General features: G+C 41.9%; 1 protein-coding gene across 1 annotated transcript; it reads right to left on the bottom strand.

Moving 5' to 3' along the window:
- Positions 1–4,355: 4,355 nt before the first annotated feature.
- LOC137447405 (dipeptidase 2-like) lies at positions 4,356–17,105 on the bottom strand. Its single transcript, XM_068150893.1, has 10 exons — positions 16,967–17,105; positions 16,116–16,242; positions 15,507–15,636; positions 15,029–15,170; positions 13,935–14,004; positions 13,375–13,551; positions 12,876–12,963; positions 12,055–12,130; positions 6,601–6,736; positions 4,356–4,824 (listed from the first exon to the last, which is right to left on the bottom strand). Exons 1-10 carry the CDS (start codon positions 17,098–17,100, stop codon positions 4,633–4,635), a joined length of 1,272 nt encoding a protein of 423 aa, XP_068006994.1. The 5' UTR covers positions 17,101–17,105; the 3' UTR covers positions 4,356–4,632.
- Between the last annotated feature and the right edge of the window lie 550 nt (positions 17,106–17,655).

The following is a 17,655-nucleotide window of genomic DNA, read 5'->3' as shown; positions in this document are numbered from 1 at the left end:
AAGAAGATCAGTAAAAGCTTTTCTATTTCTCTGGTTTGAAAATTAAAGTTACAGGATCACCAAACAGCCACCACCACATCAGGTTGTTCCATGTAGATGTAAGGTTTATAGGTAAGATATCAAGATAAAACACTAAATCAAACCTTCCAAAACACTTCGAGTTATCCATCATCACAATCTGTCCCGAACACAGCTCAGCAGAGTCACTAACATACTGCTCTGGGTCTGCAAATTAAGTCAAACAAATATAAAGAGCAAAGGAAAGGCACTGTTATGTGGGATGAGTGGTTTTGGTTATTTCATGGTTTTTTTTTTATTTAAACATATTACATTTTCAGAATTTGAAGCAGTTTGGACATTTCTGTATGTATAAATCCAGAGAAGAGCAAACAGAGGAGCTGCTGCAAATGGAGGAAATCTAAGCTGCTGCAGTCTCACTTTGCCTTCATCTCCTCTCCTCCCCTCCTCTATGAACATGGTTAACCCAGTGACATGAGGGAGGAAAAAGTTTGCAGGTAGATCAGCTCTCTGAGCTAGCTTACCATATATCAGTACTTACACAAATAGCAGTGCTGTCCCAAGACACATGGGAGACAACATGCGGCAAGGAAACAGAGTAGGACTGCAGCAGCTGAAGTGGACACTGGCATGTGCTGCTCTAGCATTCCACCTCACTCCATAAGATGATGGAAATGCAGTGATAGCTAACTTTTCAAAGTTGGTTCTGTAATGCAGATGCCACCTGAACTTTTTAGGTGGTTAGACTTCATGCATGATGTTTCCTGGCCTTGAAACATAGAAATGTAATAACATGCAAGAATAAATGCAGAAGTTAAGCACCAACACAGTTCAGTAGTCCATATCCAATGTAAAACATGCAAAAGTCCTCCTGTGGTCCAAACAAGTCACCTACTAAGTAAAAGTTAGATATGTGAACTGAACTATCCAGGTTTTTTGTAACAGAGCAGCTGTCTGTGCTGGACCAGCAATAAAGTTCTCAGGCTTGGTTCCTAGCATCACCACTTAGGCAGATGAGACAACGAAGAACAGAAGTTGCCACAGTTCATTAGTCTGTAAAAGGATAGTACTGGGCAGGGCCCTGGCATCAGCCTTTTAGAACCAAATCAATAGTCTGCATCAATATTATGTCTGTAGTCTTTGGCTCTCCATATCATATATGTGAAAGCATGAGCCTTGGATTGTTCAAGATGCCTTCAAGTTTGTTCTTGTTTAGAAAATAATCTTGAAGTACTTCATAGTAAATAAATGTTGAGTTTTACAGAAATAGTAATAACTATTTTTGAGAATTCATGTTAGCACAACTCATTATTTAGAACAGGTAAATAATGACTTGCATTCTTCCATCTGGCAGCCAAACCAGCTTGTTACAAAGTTTGTATCTCAGTTCTATCTGATACTTCAACAGATACCACTAGCCATAATGGAATCTGTCAGTTGAGGTAGCAGGCATTTCAAATTACTGATGCAAATTGTCCTTATTAATTGGTGCAGGGCAGAGGCATTCAATTTCATGATGAATCATCCTCTCCATTGGGAAGCAGAAATCAGAGTGCAATCATTTTATGCTTGAGCTCTTGGAAATGCAGTGTTGTGACGACTGCTACTACAGGCTGCTGTTGACAGGACTGGAGACACTAGCACTTAGACTGTGGGGTCAATATAGTTTTTCCTGACAGCAATCGCAGTCGTATCTGACATGATTTTACTATTGAAATGGAATTCCGATGAGACACCTTGCTACCATGTTTCAAGCTGTGTGATTCTGGTCATTGAAGAAAAATAAACTAATTGCATCTATTAGATAAGTTAGATAACATGTACATAATTATTGCATGATGCACAAGATTTCACTTCTTGATGATTTTACACTCTGAGGCTAGGTTCACATAGGCAGCTTCTTTGAAGCTGTGGTGGGTTTAGGCTATGCTGGGGGGAAACTTGAACCCACCACAGAAGCATCCTGAATTAACATTGTAACTAGTAATGGGAAAAGAGCCTTTAAGTCATAGCACGTCTATAAGAAATGCTGTGAGGTAGAAGTTATCCTAACCTTAGAGCAGGCAAACTGCTTAGCTCCCCACAAGCCTTGTTCTCAAGGACTTGACTACCTTGACCAAGTGAGTTGCTGCAAGTAGCACTGTCATCATGGACTCACTGCACTAACCAAGTCAGCCACGTTCCCACTTGCTCAGACCTCTCTAGAGGTTAGGCAGTATCTGAGTGAAGATAAGGCTGTCTGCCTACATCCAGGATGCTCTAGGGGTAAACCTGACTTTCTTCTGATGTGGGGGAGGCTGCTTTCCCTGTGAGGAGCTGGTCCAGAGTCCTTACAATATCCTCACTTTCCTTCTGCAGCAGTGTTTCATGGTACTTTCAGGGTTTCCTGGAATTCTGATCATTTACACTGCTTTGTGAGATTACACCAGTTATCTATATACAGTTTTGGACAATATTTTATTTACATTTAATCTGTATGTTTGCCACAAGGTTACAAATTACTCATTCCACAAAGCAGTCAAATAAGTTTAACACACACTAGGTGAACCAAAGAAATAAGCTACAAACATCTATAGTGTGGAATGAGTCCTATAAAAGTATTATCCTGATCTTTCAGAAAAAAAACAATACATTTTTAATCCATGCTGTAGTATGAAGAAACAATAGCAGGCAAGAAAGTGACAACACATCAGAAAGAAAAGGGCTAAATGGTGTAAGAAAGCATCTTACATTTCAAATATGTAATGAATTCACTATTATTTTTATGGAGACCATGGATGGCAGGTTTCCTATGGCTTATGAAGCTGTTAGCAGAAGTACTGATGAGAAGCATCTATTTGCCCCATTGAATTCTTCATTTTACTAGTAAATCAAGTTCTGATGCTAGTCAAGCAGTATCAGGAAGGCAAGACTTCTGAGTCTGTGTAGCAATTCCCCACTGTAGAAGCACCACCAGGATCAGTATTTGTTGAGAAATTGTTCTTAAAAACTTGCCCTCATATGCATCTAGATTAGTCAACAAGATCTGTAAAGAGTTCAGTAAAGTGGCAGTAGTATATCCACAATACACTTATCAAGGAGACTGCCTTATCAGAAGAATTAATGAAGCTTCATTTTGAAGCATTATAAGCAGAGTCTTCTTCCAGAATCTCTGCTTGTACATGACATGCAGAAATGGATGGCAGGAACAGACTCATGCAACTAAGAAAACAACAGACTCATTGTTCCCATTCTGTTCATGCATAGCCTTGTCTTCCAATTGTTAAATACTTGTTTACAAATGCTGGCCTCAGATCAGTTAGAGAGCTTTCATTTTGTACTAAGGCTAAATTGTATAAATGTCCTCTCAGTAAATAAAAGCACATATTGTGGGATAGGAATCACAATTAACAGCAAGCATCATGAGAAGGCATTTACCCTCAAACACTGGGAAATGACCCTACAAAGAGGTAGTGCTATCATCTTACAATTTCATCATGAATCTCAGGATATTTGATTAAAATTCCAGATCAGGGCCATATCAGCCTAACAAGAATAGGCCTATCACAACGTTTGTGTAATAGTAGCTTCTAACCTCACTTACCTTGGGTATTTGAGAATGTGTTCCAAAGGCTGAAAACTGCTAAGGTTTATAATAAAAAGTTTTCTTTGTAATTTCATGCCTATCAATCCTTTGACAATGGTCTGATTTTAGCCATCTAGAATAAAAATAAAATAGTTAAACCTGTAATTGATAAGGATCATTGATTAAATGTGAAAATTTCCACAAGGCTTTGGAAATTTCTAACAACAGTTTTATTTAAATACTAATTTTATCCTTTTCAGACCGCAATACATTTACCAAAACAAGCTCTCACCCTCTGATCAGTTAAAATTCCCACTATTTCTGCCTTATTCTTGCTCCCAGCTTCATGAACATGCAGCAAACAGCAGTCCCCAAATTACAGAAAAGTATCTACAACATTTCTGAGTCACCTGTATGTGAATGCAAGACTTCTAACTTCATCCTTCATAATTCGCCAGTTGCCCATTGTCCTGGTCAGGGTTCAAAAATAAGAGCTTACAACTGCAAGAAGGATCCCTAAAGATAGTGGTAGACATGAAATCTGAAGTGAAACAGTCATGTATTCCATCTTATCACCCATCTCTTCTAGACATACCAGGGGTTTGGTCTTCTCTGACCTAGATCTCACAGACTGATGATAAAAGTTGTATGATTTAATAAGTATTATCTGCAAACATCTCAGCACAAGTGTCTTAATCATATTCTCTAGTTTCTGTGTGAAAGTACTGCCAAAATATGGCCACTGCACCAAAATATGTTTACTAAATACATGTCACGTGTTAGAGAATTTATTTATTAGATTTGAATACTTTCTAACAGCAATGTTGGTCCTGGTTTACCCAAGATGACACAAAATGTATCACTTCAAATTCTAAATACTTTTTCTACAACATTTAAAATCTAAATTAACTTCCAAGTATGGTAAATTAATAGAAATCATATTTTAAAAACATTAGCATAGCTTTACATTAACAAACCCCCCAAAAAGATAACTAGTTGCATTGCAGATTACTCCATATATCTCTCCCTAGACTCCAATTAAATTCCAATTATTCCAGTTCCAATATTAAATATAATACAATTAGAAGCATCAGACTAAAAGGTTGTGCCACAGAAGGGAATCCAAAGGACTTGGTTCTCTGAAGCTGATGATTATGTAGGTCTAGGCGACAGGAATTTTGTACTTCTTCTTGCAGAATTTCACTTTCACTTACATCCATTAGTCTGCTGTTGTTCCTCACCTGGAAAAATTCAAAGGGATACCCCTGAAAGGCAGGCTGGCACAACAGCAGAAAGGTTTATGCAGCTAGCAAATTCAATGCCAGTTCAAGTGAACCGACTCAAACTCTCTTGCAAAAATGTCTGAATGTGAGGATGTCTGCATTCCTATGAAACACTTCCCAGAATTCAACACAGATTCAGGCAAGAGTCACAGGTCTGGCTGTTGTTGATCTTGGCACCCTCCACATATGGCTGCATTAGCTGGAAAACCTTAAGAAAACAAACTGGTAAGTTTTCCTTTCTGAAGTCAGCTCACAGTCTCAGGACAGAGCTTCAAACATCTCTAATGTAAAAGGGAAAAAAAATTACTAAATCGCACAGATTGATTAGGTGTGATTGATTAGGTTTCAATCTCTTCATAATGTCAGTCTACCACATGCGACTCGGCAGTAGGCAGATATTTTGGCAGATTAACCAGAACAGCACAAACTTCCCTGATTTCTGTTCATCTAACATACCCCCAGAAAAGGCAACTGAAAATAAGATCATTATAAAATATATGTTGTCTATAAGGCTTTGTATATAATATTGTAAGGGTTTTAGGCTGTGCCTTTAAGAAAGGGACAGTTACTGGAACACGCTGGCTGAAAGTTTTGGTGTAAAATGAAAACAAGCTATTCTAAACTAATTTAATTGGTAGATTGGTAGAATGCAACTTTAATTTTTTTGCTTTAGTTCAGTTTGAATCTCAGTCAGGTCAGTCTGTCTGTCTGTTTCAATCTTTCTGAGCAACAGCTGTGTTCTCTCTGTCGGGTGCTGACCTTCAACTAACAGATAAGAAACTAATTCTTGCATACGTTTTGAGCTAACAGAATTCCCTCCTTAATAATTACCTTTTTCTCTCTCTTACCCCTTTTGGGAAAAAAGGGAGGTAGGGGGAGAAGGGAGGTACAGTTGGGAGGACCCTCCTTGCTGGAGGAGGGAAAGCTTTTTTTCTGCGTTACGTTCTTTGCTGTATATTTCTGTATATATTGTAAATACTGCATATTGTGTATATATTCACTGCATCTCATCCTGCTTGTAAATATAGCTTATTCATATCTTTGCTTCTCTGACTGAGTTAGCCATGGTTTCCTTGTGTGTGTGGGAGAACTGAACTTTCTCTCACCACCACAAATATCTGTTTACTTATCCCTGTAAATAAAAACAGTAGGAAGCGAGCAGTTTACAAGTTTCAACAGAGGCATTCAAGAAAGTTATCATTTAGGGGATCCCTACTCTGATGCAGTCACTCTCCTTCCCTCCTCCCTTATCCTTCTCCTACACTTTACACTTAAAGCTTGTTGTGATCTAGTTCTTATGTTTATGGTTTGTTAGTAATCTGGTCATGACAGGAGCCTTTTGGATAGCAGCCCAATCCCATGACAAGAATTAAATTGATTTGCAGGAGTCAGCAATCTTTACTGCACCAGCCAGACTGTGATGCTGGTACGTCTGCAGTTCCTCCAAAGCATGAAGTGATTCTATTTAGAAGTTAGTGTTGTGTACTTATCAGATTACCACAGAGAGAAAAACTTCCAAAGACCTTTGTCTGCTCTCTCTCTCTTCCCTTTATTCTGCTAACACTCTATTGACATCTTTGTTCCTTTGGCAGCATTGAATTTTTTGCATTAAGTGCTTGTATTCCCTCATAGCTCTCTCACTGAAAAAAGAAAACAAAAAAATGTAGCAAAGCATCAACAGTTCCTCTCTCCCTTTAGGTTAGACCCAAGATTCAGTTTAGTCTTTAATCTTACATTTTCCACTTCCCTGAAGACACGGAGAAAGTTCTCCCTTAAGACCCCTTTCAGTTCAGTTTCATTCCATCCTCTTCTAAGAAGTTCCTCAATCAAAGAAGGGTACTTAGAAACATCTTCCAATCCCTCAGGGAAGCTGTTAGCAAAAGTCAGACAAGAACATGCAATACATATCACTAAAAAATGTAGAAAATAATTTTTCATTAGTCTTTTGCACATAGTAATTTTTGGAATGAGCTCACTTTGGAACTCTGATGAGTTAAGAAAAGAATAATTAAGAATTCAGCTGGCATAAACAGAAGTAGGACCAGGACACAATGAAACCCTTTTTCTGCACAGAGGATCCCAGTATCAGAACAAAACTGTGTATTCTGGAATGAAGATGCACTTGTCTGTAGGCAGAACAGCATGGAGGATATTAAAACAAAAGGAAAAAATAAACAAAACCTCATGTATGCATTATTCTGCTGTTTATATTGGGCTTTTAGAGTAAGAGGAAACATCTGCATCACAGATGGAGTTGGTGCAAACCACTTGTGTAACTGTGAAGAAAAGGAGCCTGCAAATACACCATGAGTGAGGAGTGGCAGGCAGTCTTGTACACTCTGTTGTTTACAAAGTCATTTTTCCAAAGAAAATAGAATAATAATGCTGCTTTGAACTCAGCAATTCAGGCAGTGAAAAGAAAGCTATTCAGAATCTTCTGCAGAATAACACTACAATAAGCAAAGTTGACCTACATCTTGTGACAATTCTTATCAGAATAAAAAGGATTTTGAAGTAAGAGGCTGCAAAACCTGAATTAAACAGTTGCTTTAAATTGTGTTTCTGTGAGGTTTTCCTTTTGTTTTGAGACAACCACTATTTTTTGTTATTTGTCTTTTCTGTGGTGGTGTGGTGCTAGGCATATCCAGATATCTGTGCCCGTATTTTCTCACAGGATTTAGGACCTTAAACAACTTAAACTGATGGTCTTTGTGACAATGCATGCAATACAATGTGTCCTTTTGTAGCAAACTGGTTATAGAATAGAATAGAATAGAATAGAATAGAATAGAATAGAATAGAATAGAATAGAATAGAATAGAATAGAATAGAATAGAATAGACCAGACCAGGTTGGGAGAGACCTTCAAGATCATCGCAGCCAACCCATCATCCAACACCACCTAATCAACTAAACCATGCAACCAAGCACCCTATCAAGTCTCCTCCTGAACACCTCCAATGATGGTGACTCCACCACCTCCCCGGGCAGCCCATTCCAATGGGCAATCACTCTCTCTGTGTAGAATTTCTTTGTCTGAACCTCCCCTGGTGCAGCTTGAGACTGTGTCCTCTTGTTCTGGTGCTGGTTGCCTGGGAGAAGAGACCAACCCCCACCTGGCTACAACCTCCCTTCAGGTAGTTGTAGAGAGCAATAAGGTCACCCCTGAGCCTCCTCTTCTCCAGGCTAAGCAATCCCAGCTCACTCAGCTTCTCTTCATAGGGCTTGTGCTCCAAACCCCTCACCAACTTTGTTGCACTTCTGTGGACACATTCCAGCAAGTCAACATCTTTCTTAAACTAAGTGGCCCAGAACTGGTGTGGCCTAACCAGTGCAGTGTACAGGGGCAGAGTGACCTCCCTGCTCCTGCTGGCCACACTGTTCCTGATGCAGGCCAGGATGCCATTGGCCCTCTTGGCTGCCTGGGCACACTGCAAGCTCATGTTCAGCCTACCATCAACCAGTACCCCCAGGTCCTGGCCTCTGCCTGGCCGCTCTCTAGCCACTCTGACCCCAGCCTGTAGCACTGCATGGGGTTGCTGTGGCCAATGTGCAGAACCCGGCACTTGGGTGTGTTAAATCTCATGCCCTTGGACTCTGCCCATCTGTTCAGCCTGACAAGGTCCCTCTGCAAAACCCCTCAATCCTCTAGCAGATCAACTCCTGCCCCCAGCTTGGTGTCATCTACAAATTTACTGATGATGGACTCAATGCCCTCATCCAGATCATCAATAAAGATATTAAAGAGCATGGTAGACATTATACTTTCAGAGCTATGATTAGCTAACTCTCATGGAAGCTGACACAGTTTTTGTGCTCTTACTTTACAGAAAAAAAAAATCAACAGAAAGATAAATAATAAAGATAAATAATAAAGAAAGATAAATAATAAAGGCTCTACAGGCTCTTTAGGAGGGACAGGCGAGGGAGAAGAGGAGGAGGGGTGGCTCTGTATATTAGAGAGTCAATCTCTGCCACACAACTTGTGGTGGAAGATGAGGTAGTTGAGAGCCTGTGGGTCAAAATCAGAGGACAACCTAACAAGTCTGACATCCTGATTGGAATCTGTTACAGACCACCCAACCAGGATGAGGCGGCTGATGAGTTGTTCTACAAGCAACTGGAGGCTGTCTCAAGATCATCTGATCTTGTCCTTGTTGGTGACTTCAACCTCCCAGATATCTGCTGGGAACTTAATTCAGCAGGGGGAAGGCAGTCCAGAAGATTCCTGGAGCGAATGGAGGACTGCTTCCTGACACAGCTGTTAAGCGAGCCTACCAGGGGACAGGCTCTGCTTGACCTGCTGTTCTGCAATAGGGAAGGGCTGGTGGGAGATGTGATCGTGGGAGGCTGCCTAGGGTGCAGTGACCACGAGATAGTGAAGTTTTCAATATGCAGGGAGATTGGGAGGAGCACCAACAGAACCTCCACCTTGGACTTCCGAAGGGCGAACTTCAGCCTATTTAAAAAACTTGTCTGCAAAGTCCCCTGGGTACCAGCCCTCATGAACCAAGGGGTTCAGGAGGGTTGGACCTACTTCAAACAGGAGCTCTTGAAGGCACAGGAATTGGCGGTTCCCATGTGCCGGAAGGCAAGCCGGCGGGGAAGGCGACCAGCCTGGATGAGCAAGCAGCTCCTGGAGGATTTAAGGGGGAAGAGGAGGCTGTATCACCTTTGGAAGGAGGGGAAGGCTTCTCGAGGTATGTTCAAGGAAGCTGTTAGATTATGTAGGAATAAAATTAGGGAGGCTAAGGCCCAGCTGGAACTGAAGCTGGCCACCTCAGTCAAAGATAATAAAAAGCATTTTTATAAATATATTAACAATAAGAAGAAGGGCAGGAAGAACCTGCACTCCCTAGTGGACCTGGAGGGGAACACAGTTACTGAGGATGAGGATAAAGCTGAGGTCCTGAACACCTTCTTTACCTCAATGTTTAACAGCAAGGCAGGAGTTCAGGACGAGTGGTCTCCGGAGCTGGGCGTTGGGGTCGGGGAGCAGAGTAATACCCTGGAAATCCATGAGGAGTTAGTTCGGGACCTGCTGAGCCACTTGGATATCCACAAGTCCATGGGACCAGATGGGATCCATCCTAGGGTGCTGAGAGAGCTGGCGGATGTGCTAGCTAGGCCACTCTCCATCATTTTCCTCCAGTCCTGGCTCACTGGTGAGGTCCCAGATGACTGGAAACTGGCCAACGTGGTCCCCATCCACAAGAAGGGTCGGATGGAGGAACCTGGAAACTACAGGCCAGTCAGCCTGACCTCAGTGCCAGGGAAAGTGATGGAGCAGATTATCCTGGCAGCAATAACTGCGCACCTGAAGGATGGCCAAGGGCTCAGGTCCAGCCAACATGGATTCAGGAAGGGCAGATCCTGCCTCTCCAACCTGATCTCTTTCTATGATCAGGTGACCCGCCTGGTGGATGTGGGGAGGCCTGTGGATGTGGTCTACCTAGACTTCAGCAAGGCCTTTGACACCGTCCCCCACAGCAAACTGCTGACTAAGCTGTCAGCCTGTGGATTGGACCACTACACTCTGTGCTGGGTTAGGAACTGGCTGGAGGGCCGGGCCCAGAGAGTGGTCGTGAACGGTGCCGCATCCAGCTGGAGGCCAGTCACCAGTGGTGTCCCCCAGGGATCAGTGCTGGGCCCTGTCCTCTTCAACATATTCGTTGATGATCTGGATGAAGGGGTAGAGTCAGTCATCAGCAAGTTTGCAGATGACACAAAGTTAGGGGCAGATGTTAGTCAATTAGAGGGTAGAAAGGCTCTGCAGAGGGACCTCGACCGACTGGAAAGATGGGCAGAGTCCAATGGGATGGCTTTCAACAAGTCCAAGTGCCGAGTGCTGCACTTTGGCTATGGCAATCCCATGCAGAGGTATAGGCTGGGGTCGGAGTGGCTGGAGAGCTCCCAGACAGAGAGGGACCTGGGTGTGCTGATCGACAGCCACCTGAATATGAGCCAGCAGTGTGCTCAGGTGGCCAGGAGGGCCAATAGCATTCTGGCCTGCATTAGGAATAGTGTGGCCAGCAGGAGCAGGGAGGTCATAGTGCCCCTGTACTCTGCTCTGGTTAGGCCGCACCTTGAGTACTGTGTCCAGTTCTGGGCTCCTCAGTTTAAGAAGGACATTGAGACACTTGAGCGTGTCCAGAGAAGGGCAACAAGGCTGGTGAGAGGCCTTGAACACAAGCCCTATGAGGAGAGGCTGAGGGAGCTGGGGTTGTTTAGCCTGGAGAAGAGGAGGCTCAGGGGTGACCTTATTGCCCTCTACAACTACCTGAAGGGTGGTTGTAGCCAGGAGGGAGTTGGCCTCTTCTCCCAGGCAACCAGCACCAGAACAAGGGGACACAGTCTCAAGCTGCGCCAGGGGAGGTTCAGACTCGAGGTGAGGAGGAAGTTCTTCACCGAGCGAGTCATTCGGCATTGGAACGGGTTGCCCAGGGAGGTGGTTGAGTCATCGACCCTGGAGGCGTTCAAGGGGAGATTGGACGTGGCACTTGGTGCCATGGTCTAGTCATGGGGTCTGCGGTGTCAGGTTGGACTCGATGATCCTCGAGGTCCTTTCCAACCTGGGTGATACTGTGATACTGTGTGTGATACTGTGATAAAAAAAAACCTGGTTAGAGTTAAAGCCGCAAATGTCAGCCAATCTGCACTTTTTCCAGCAACACTAGCCAAGGAGATATCAGGAATGGTTATGTTGTATACTATTCACTATACTCTGCTTTCCTCAAACAATTCTCAAGCCCCAACAGCCGGAATGGTTTCACAGCCCCAAAATGCTTTGGGCTTTCTGCACTAGAAAGTGATAGGGGAGGAAAGAGTTGCAGCATCTCCCTGAGATGACCTGTTTACCATCTGATGGCTGAGGCAGATTTTCTGTCCTTCATCACTGGCTTCTGGAGGACAGAACCCTCTATCACTGTTCTTATATGTGCAAACCACTGCCTACAGCACACAATTGCAGAGATCACAGGGCATTAGGATCTGTTTCCTTATTTGTAGCACTGCTTCGTACAGTTTGAAAAAGGCATCATTGTGCTCTTCTGTCATAAAACTTGGTTTAGTACTCATCACAAGACAATTTGCTACAACTCTTTTAACTTATCTTCTTTTTTCCCCAAAGAGAATCAAAACCTTCATAATTTAAGGAGCAGATGCCAGCATATGTACAGTTTTACTAACCGTTCTACTCCATCGTAGTCACCACCAATTCCTATCAATTCTGAACCTGCAGTTTGCTTTATGTGGTCAAAATGATCTGAAAGAAAATATAAAAGAAAACAATCTCTAAACATCTGGCAAGAAGGAATAATACAATTCAGGCATATTTGCACTAGGTGACTGTTCTCCTTAACCATTCTTGGTTCTTAATCAAATCTTTTGTTAAAGAAAGTCAGAAGATGTACTGATAACACATGTTGAAGTTTTATAAATGCAGCTGGCCCATTCTAGAGATGTGCTGGTGTTTAACTAGATGTTATCTGTTACTAAGAATGTTGGCAGCAATCAAGATAACAGCTACACTGATGAGATGCAAATGAGGAAAAAGACATGATCATCATAGCAGCATTATTGTTCTATTTTCTTTGGAAAAATGACTTTGTAAACAAGCAGCCCACACATTACCCACTACAGACCTGTGTTTTCAACTCTTAATTATACAAGTTTAAGTTGTTTTCCAGAAAGTAACAGCTACTTTGGGATTAATGGTACCAGGCTCCATTTAGGAGCATCATGTCCTCCAGGTACATACCCTACACATCATTGTTTAATGAATATTAGCTCCAAAAATACCTAGAGGTATTTTTGAGATCACATGAATTACTTTGCTTCTTTATTCCCTTCCACATGATATTCCACTTTCACTCACCCTTTATTCCCTTTCACATGATATTCCACTTCCACCCACCCTTTATTCCCTTCCACATGATCTCAAAGATGATGCAGACACCAGGAAAGTCAGAGAAGCCACCCAGAAAAACTGCTGTATATAAATGTCGAACCTGCAAGGGTAGAAATATTAACAACTTTTCTGCCACAGGCCAGTACATCTGCATTGAAAGTCACCATGATAATTCCCTTGTTCTTTTTCTGAAAGATATGAAGAGACAGGTGATAAGTGGACACTTGTGTGTTCAGAAGACAGGCATCTCATATGGATCCTTCTACATCCATCTCACAGTGAGCATAACAACATTGTAAGTCAAAGCTCAGGTGGCAATGCAAAGCTTTGCATCTCTGTCCTTTACCCTGGATTCATTATATTGTCATGTAGCAGAAGTCCAGGAACTATGTCAAACTCAGAATTTCACAGTATTTGCAAACATTTCATTTCTGTACCGAAGACAAAACACAAAGAAAATGTTTCAGAAGCGAACATGTAACTGCTCAGGGATCTGCCTTTGAAACAAAAGAATACAACCAACCAAACAAACCCAACACGCAAAACCAAACAGCCCAAAAAAGCCCACAATAAAACACCCCGAAACCTGTAACACTCACCAGTTGCTGGAGGATATCATCCTGAACATTCCTTGAGTGATTACAAACAGAAAATGCTGAGGAATGGCTGAAAATTACTGGTGCTTTGGAGATATTCAGTGCAGCTTTTGCTGTGGAATATGAAGTATGAGATAAATCTATGAGCATACCCAGGCGATTCATCTCCTTTACCACTTCCTAAAACAGATTTGCAGACAACAATGTCAGTATTAAGTTTCCTTAAAGGAAACTCTTTAGCTGATACATGTAAAGAGATAAATACATTCTTCAGCTAATCATAAACATGCCATGCCTGTATGGGTTTCTATTTTTTTATTTCTGTTTGCTTATTAGAGTTTATTCACTCACAATTAACTAGCTCATGCTCAAAACTTCATCAACCTAAAATCATAGAATCATCCCACTACTTATGCATATTAATTCATACATCCAATCTGTATTAAAGCAATTGTTATAATTAAATCTAGTCCTTCTTTTACCCTAAGGAACCGCACAGGGAATTTGTTCTGAACCCTGATCAGCTCCTGATTATGAGGTTAGCATTCAAAAGAGATGCTTACTTGGCCAAATGCAGTCAGACCAGTAACACCAGGATAAAAGTTGTGTATTCCCTTAGATGATGATTCAGACCTTACAAAGGGGAGTGAGGAGGGAGAAACATCATATTGTTGTGGAGACATCAGTAACTGCAACTTCATGAGTCACACAATAAAAATCATTACTCTATCACATAGCCAAATGTAGGGATAATGATCTGTATAATAGGCATCTTGTCCACACAGTGCCTTAAGGTTCAGGAGTGTTGTATGTTTGTGAAGCAATTCAAAAAAAGCAGGGAGTTGCTTGTCAGAAGTTTTCTGATTAAACAAACCATCAGAGAATTAAGATACACTGAAATGTAAGTCACCTGTCAGATGCACAGCCTGCTTTTCAGCCCTCTCAGCACGCAATTCCCCATCCCCTGAGTCAGTACTAGAAGAGGTTTTGTGAATCCAGCAAAGAGTTGGTGCTAATATTAGGGGACACAGTCTCAAGCAGCACCAGGGAAAGTTTAGGCTTGAGGTGAGGAGAAAGTTCTTCACCAAGAGAGTCATTAGTCATTGGAATGGGCTGCCCAGGGATGTGGTGGAGTCACCATCCCTGGAGGTGTTCAAGAGGAGATTGGACGTGACACTTGGTGCCATGGTCTAGTCATGAGGTCTGTGGAGACAGGTTGGACTCGATGATCCTTGAGGTCTCTTCCAACCTTAGTGATACTGTGATACTGTGATATTCTGATACAACAATTATGTACTCATTTGTGTAGCTGCATATGGGACCTATGCTTTTCAAATGGCCAGGCAGAATTTATTCTCTTTTACATATATCCTATGTATTTTTAGTTCTTAGGGCAAAACAGACCAAAACCCCCTAACTTTTCTAATAAAGCAAAGAGGACAGCCGTTTTACCATCTTAGTGTGGGTAATAAGGTTTAAAAGTTCCCAAATTGTCAGCATAACAAGCGCTATGTAACAGATCCTTCAGTCTTCCACTTCACACATGGCAAGTGATGTAATCCCAAAACCTATCGTCCTTCACTTGACTCAGAGTCACAGACCACTGCTGCCACCACTTTGCATTAAATGGTCACACAAAAACATGCGCATTAATTACCAAGGGGTATTGCAGGAATGGGTTAAACTCATGTAACGAACACCCAGGTCATAATACATCCTCAGTGTTGCCAAACTGCTGTCAATGGAGTGACCACCTTCTATCCCAATCAAACATGCAATCCTTTTGCTGTCAGCAATACCTGAAAACAGCAAGGGAAAGTAATTCCTGAGTCATTGCAGGACTGATAAGAAGCCAGCACTACTGAGCCACAACTGTTACTGTAAATCATGAGGAATAATGCTGACATTTGCATAGAACAGAAGCTTATACCAGTGCCTGTTTACGTGGCAATTGTTCTCGAGGCTGCAGTGGGCCAGGACTGTGCACAAAGCCAGTTGTTGTGGTTCAGAGGAAAAACAGAAGTTCAAGTCACTCTTTAAACTAGGATAACTTGCCTGCTTGCAGTTCTCTATCTTTTGCACATGCTTCCTGCCATCCCATTTTAAAAAATGATTGTTACAAAAAAGAGCATCACCTTGGGAAGTTGTCACGAGTTCAAGCTCTTCATAGCTGTTACACATCCTCTTGATAACATCAATTTGCTCCAAGGTCAGACGCACAGAATCCTTGTTCTGAGCGCTGCAAAGAACATACACTGACCAAAACTGCAAGAAACATTGACAAGTAAACTAGATCACTTGTGTTTCAACTTGGAACTTTCATTTGCAAATAGTGAAGCTCATGAGCACAGACCAAAATAATTTCCTACAGTTCACAAGGGTGTTGCCACTATAGATTTTTTTCCCCAAAGTAAGAATTACAATGTAAGGCAAGAGCATCTGGTCCAGACATGATTAAATCCTCCCAACATGCTCTGCTACTCCACAGTATGTGCAGGAAAGCCGATTTAAGTTTAATATATTCATCACAAAACAAATGCTGCTGGTTTGGTTAAGGGTACCTGGTTAAAAAACACTATCTTTTGAAACATGAATGTTATGGAAAAGTGTCTGTGCCTTTTTAGTTTCATGGGTTTTCCTTTTTCAGCAGAAAGAGCCAAAACCAAGGCCAGAGTACTTTTGTGATTGGAAAAGAGGCAAATGTAAGAATATGTTCTCAGACTCACAACCACGGCAATACATACCTGAGCTCCCACATAACCAGCCTGAAGTTTTGCAAGGTTTGTGTGGGTCTTGTTGAGTGTTCTTAAGTTTACTCTACTGAGTCTATTTTGGTAAAATATTCTCAGCTGCAATACAAAGTCATTGTGCCTAGAATTGAAAACAAATAGGGCTTGTGATAGAAATAAGTTGTTCCCCTTCTATCCCAAACATCATTTCTTCCACTGTTTGTTGTCCCCTAGACCATTTATTGCCAATCATCCTTGCTGTAACATATGCCTAATTCTCCCTTCTTTTGGAAACAAGATTTTTTTCTTAATGAGGACAGCAAGAAACTTTTTTCTTCTCTCATTTTTATAGCTGTTTATATCTATTTTTGTCCCTATTGTTTGTGAAGGAATGGAAGAACCAAAATCAGCCACCACACTCCTGACAACCAAGTACTTGTGGTAGAATAATCAGTGCTGCCTGTGCTAGAATAATCAGTGTTTGTGTTCCCAGGTCAAAACACACTCACCACAGACATCATTCCTTCAGGATGTGAAGGACCCCTTTCAAGGTATGAACCCCTCCTGTCTCTGCACAGACGTCATTGCTAATGAAAGAAGCCATTAAGTTACTGGGAGGAGCCAGGGACATTGTGTAAAGGGAACAATAACTAAGTGGTGAAACCTGACCAGAAAATCACAAATGCATTTAGAATAACCTGATCCTGTTGAAAGTATCCTCTGAACCAAAACTTCTCCTGGATAAATCAATGCAGCAGCAACTAACTGCTATATGCTAGTAACAGCCTATGGGTCTGCTGATCCAAACATCCTTCAGCATTTCCTCCTTGTTTGTCAAAATTCAGAGTTTAACACATTTCACGTACCCATCGATTAAATGTGCATCCTGCATCAGCTCAATAGCTCGCTCTCTCATTGATTTCTCATAGCTGAATGGCACAATATCAGAGAGCCACATCAACAGCCACAGCAACTTTGTTGTAATTATCTTCATTTCCATTTTCCAGCTTCCTAAAGCAAAGAGATATTACAATTTTTCACTGATGACAACGCAACCGCAAGATTGCTGGTGAATGGAAGTTGTAGGCTTAATAGTATAGGCGGATCTGAAATGCCTCTCCTTTTGGTAAGACTGGGGTGAATTCTGCAGGAAAAAAAGGAAGAAAGAAAACAGTAAACAGAAGGGAAGATAGCAAAAACGGTAAACCAGCCACCATCTTCCTAAGATTGTAAGGTCTCCGGCTGTAGTTTTGCACAATCACTCCTTAAACGCTGCTGCTGCCACCACCTGACTGCTGAAGGGAACCAACTCAGTGAGATTTGGTAGGGTGAGCCAAACGCACCCTGACTCACATCTCCCAAAAAGCATATCCCAAAACAGTACAAGATAGTTTACTCGTTGCATTAACTGCCTTGATCTCAGTATCTGGCAGTCCTCACACTGAAGTGAACACTAAAGCTGTTTCTGAGAAATCCCACAAATCAGCTGCTCCTGAGTAAAAGGTCTTGTTAAAACATAGAGCACGTCAGAATATTTTCAGAGGAAACCTATTGA

The sequence above is a fragment of the Melanerpes formicivorus genome, unplaced genomic scaffold (assembly GCF_026170545.1).
Source record: "Melanerpes formicivorus ecotype bairdi unplaced genomic scaffold, bMelFor1.0.p_v2 SCAF_20, whole genome shotgun sequence".
Lineage (NCBI taxonomy): Eukaryota > Metazoa > Chordata > Aves > Piciformes > Picidae > Melanerpes > Melanerpes formicivorus.
This window is presented reverse-complemented; position numbering and strand designations above follow the sequence as displayed.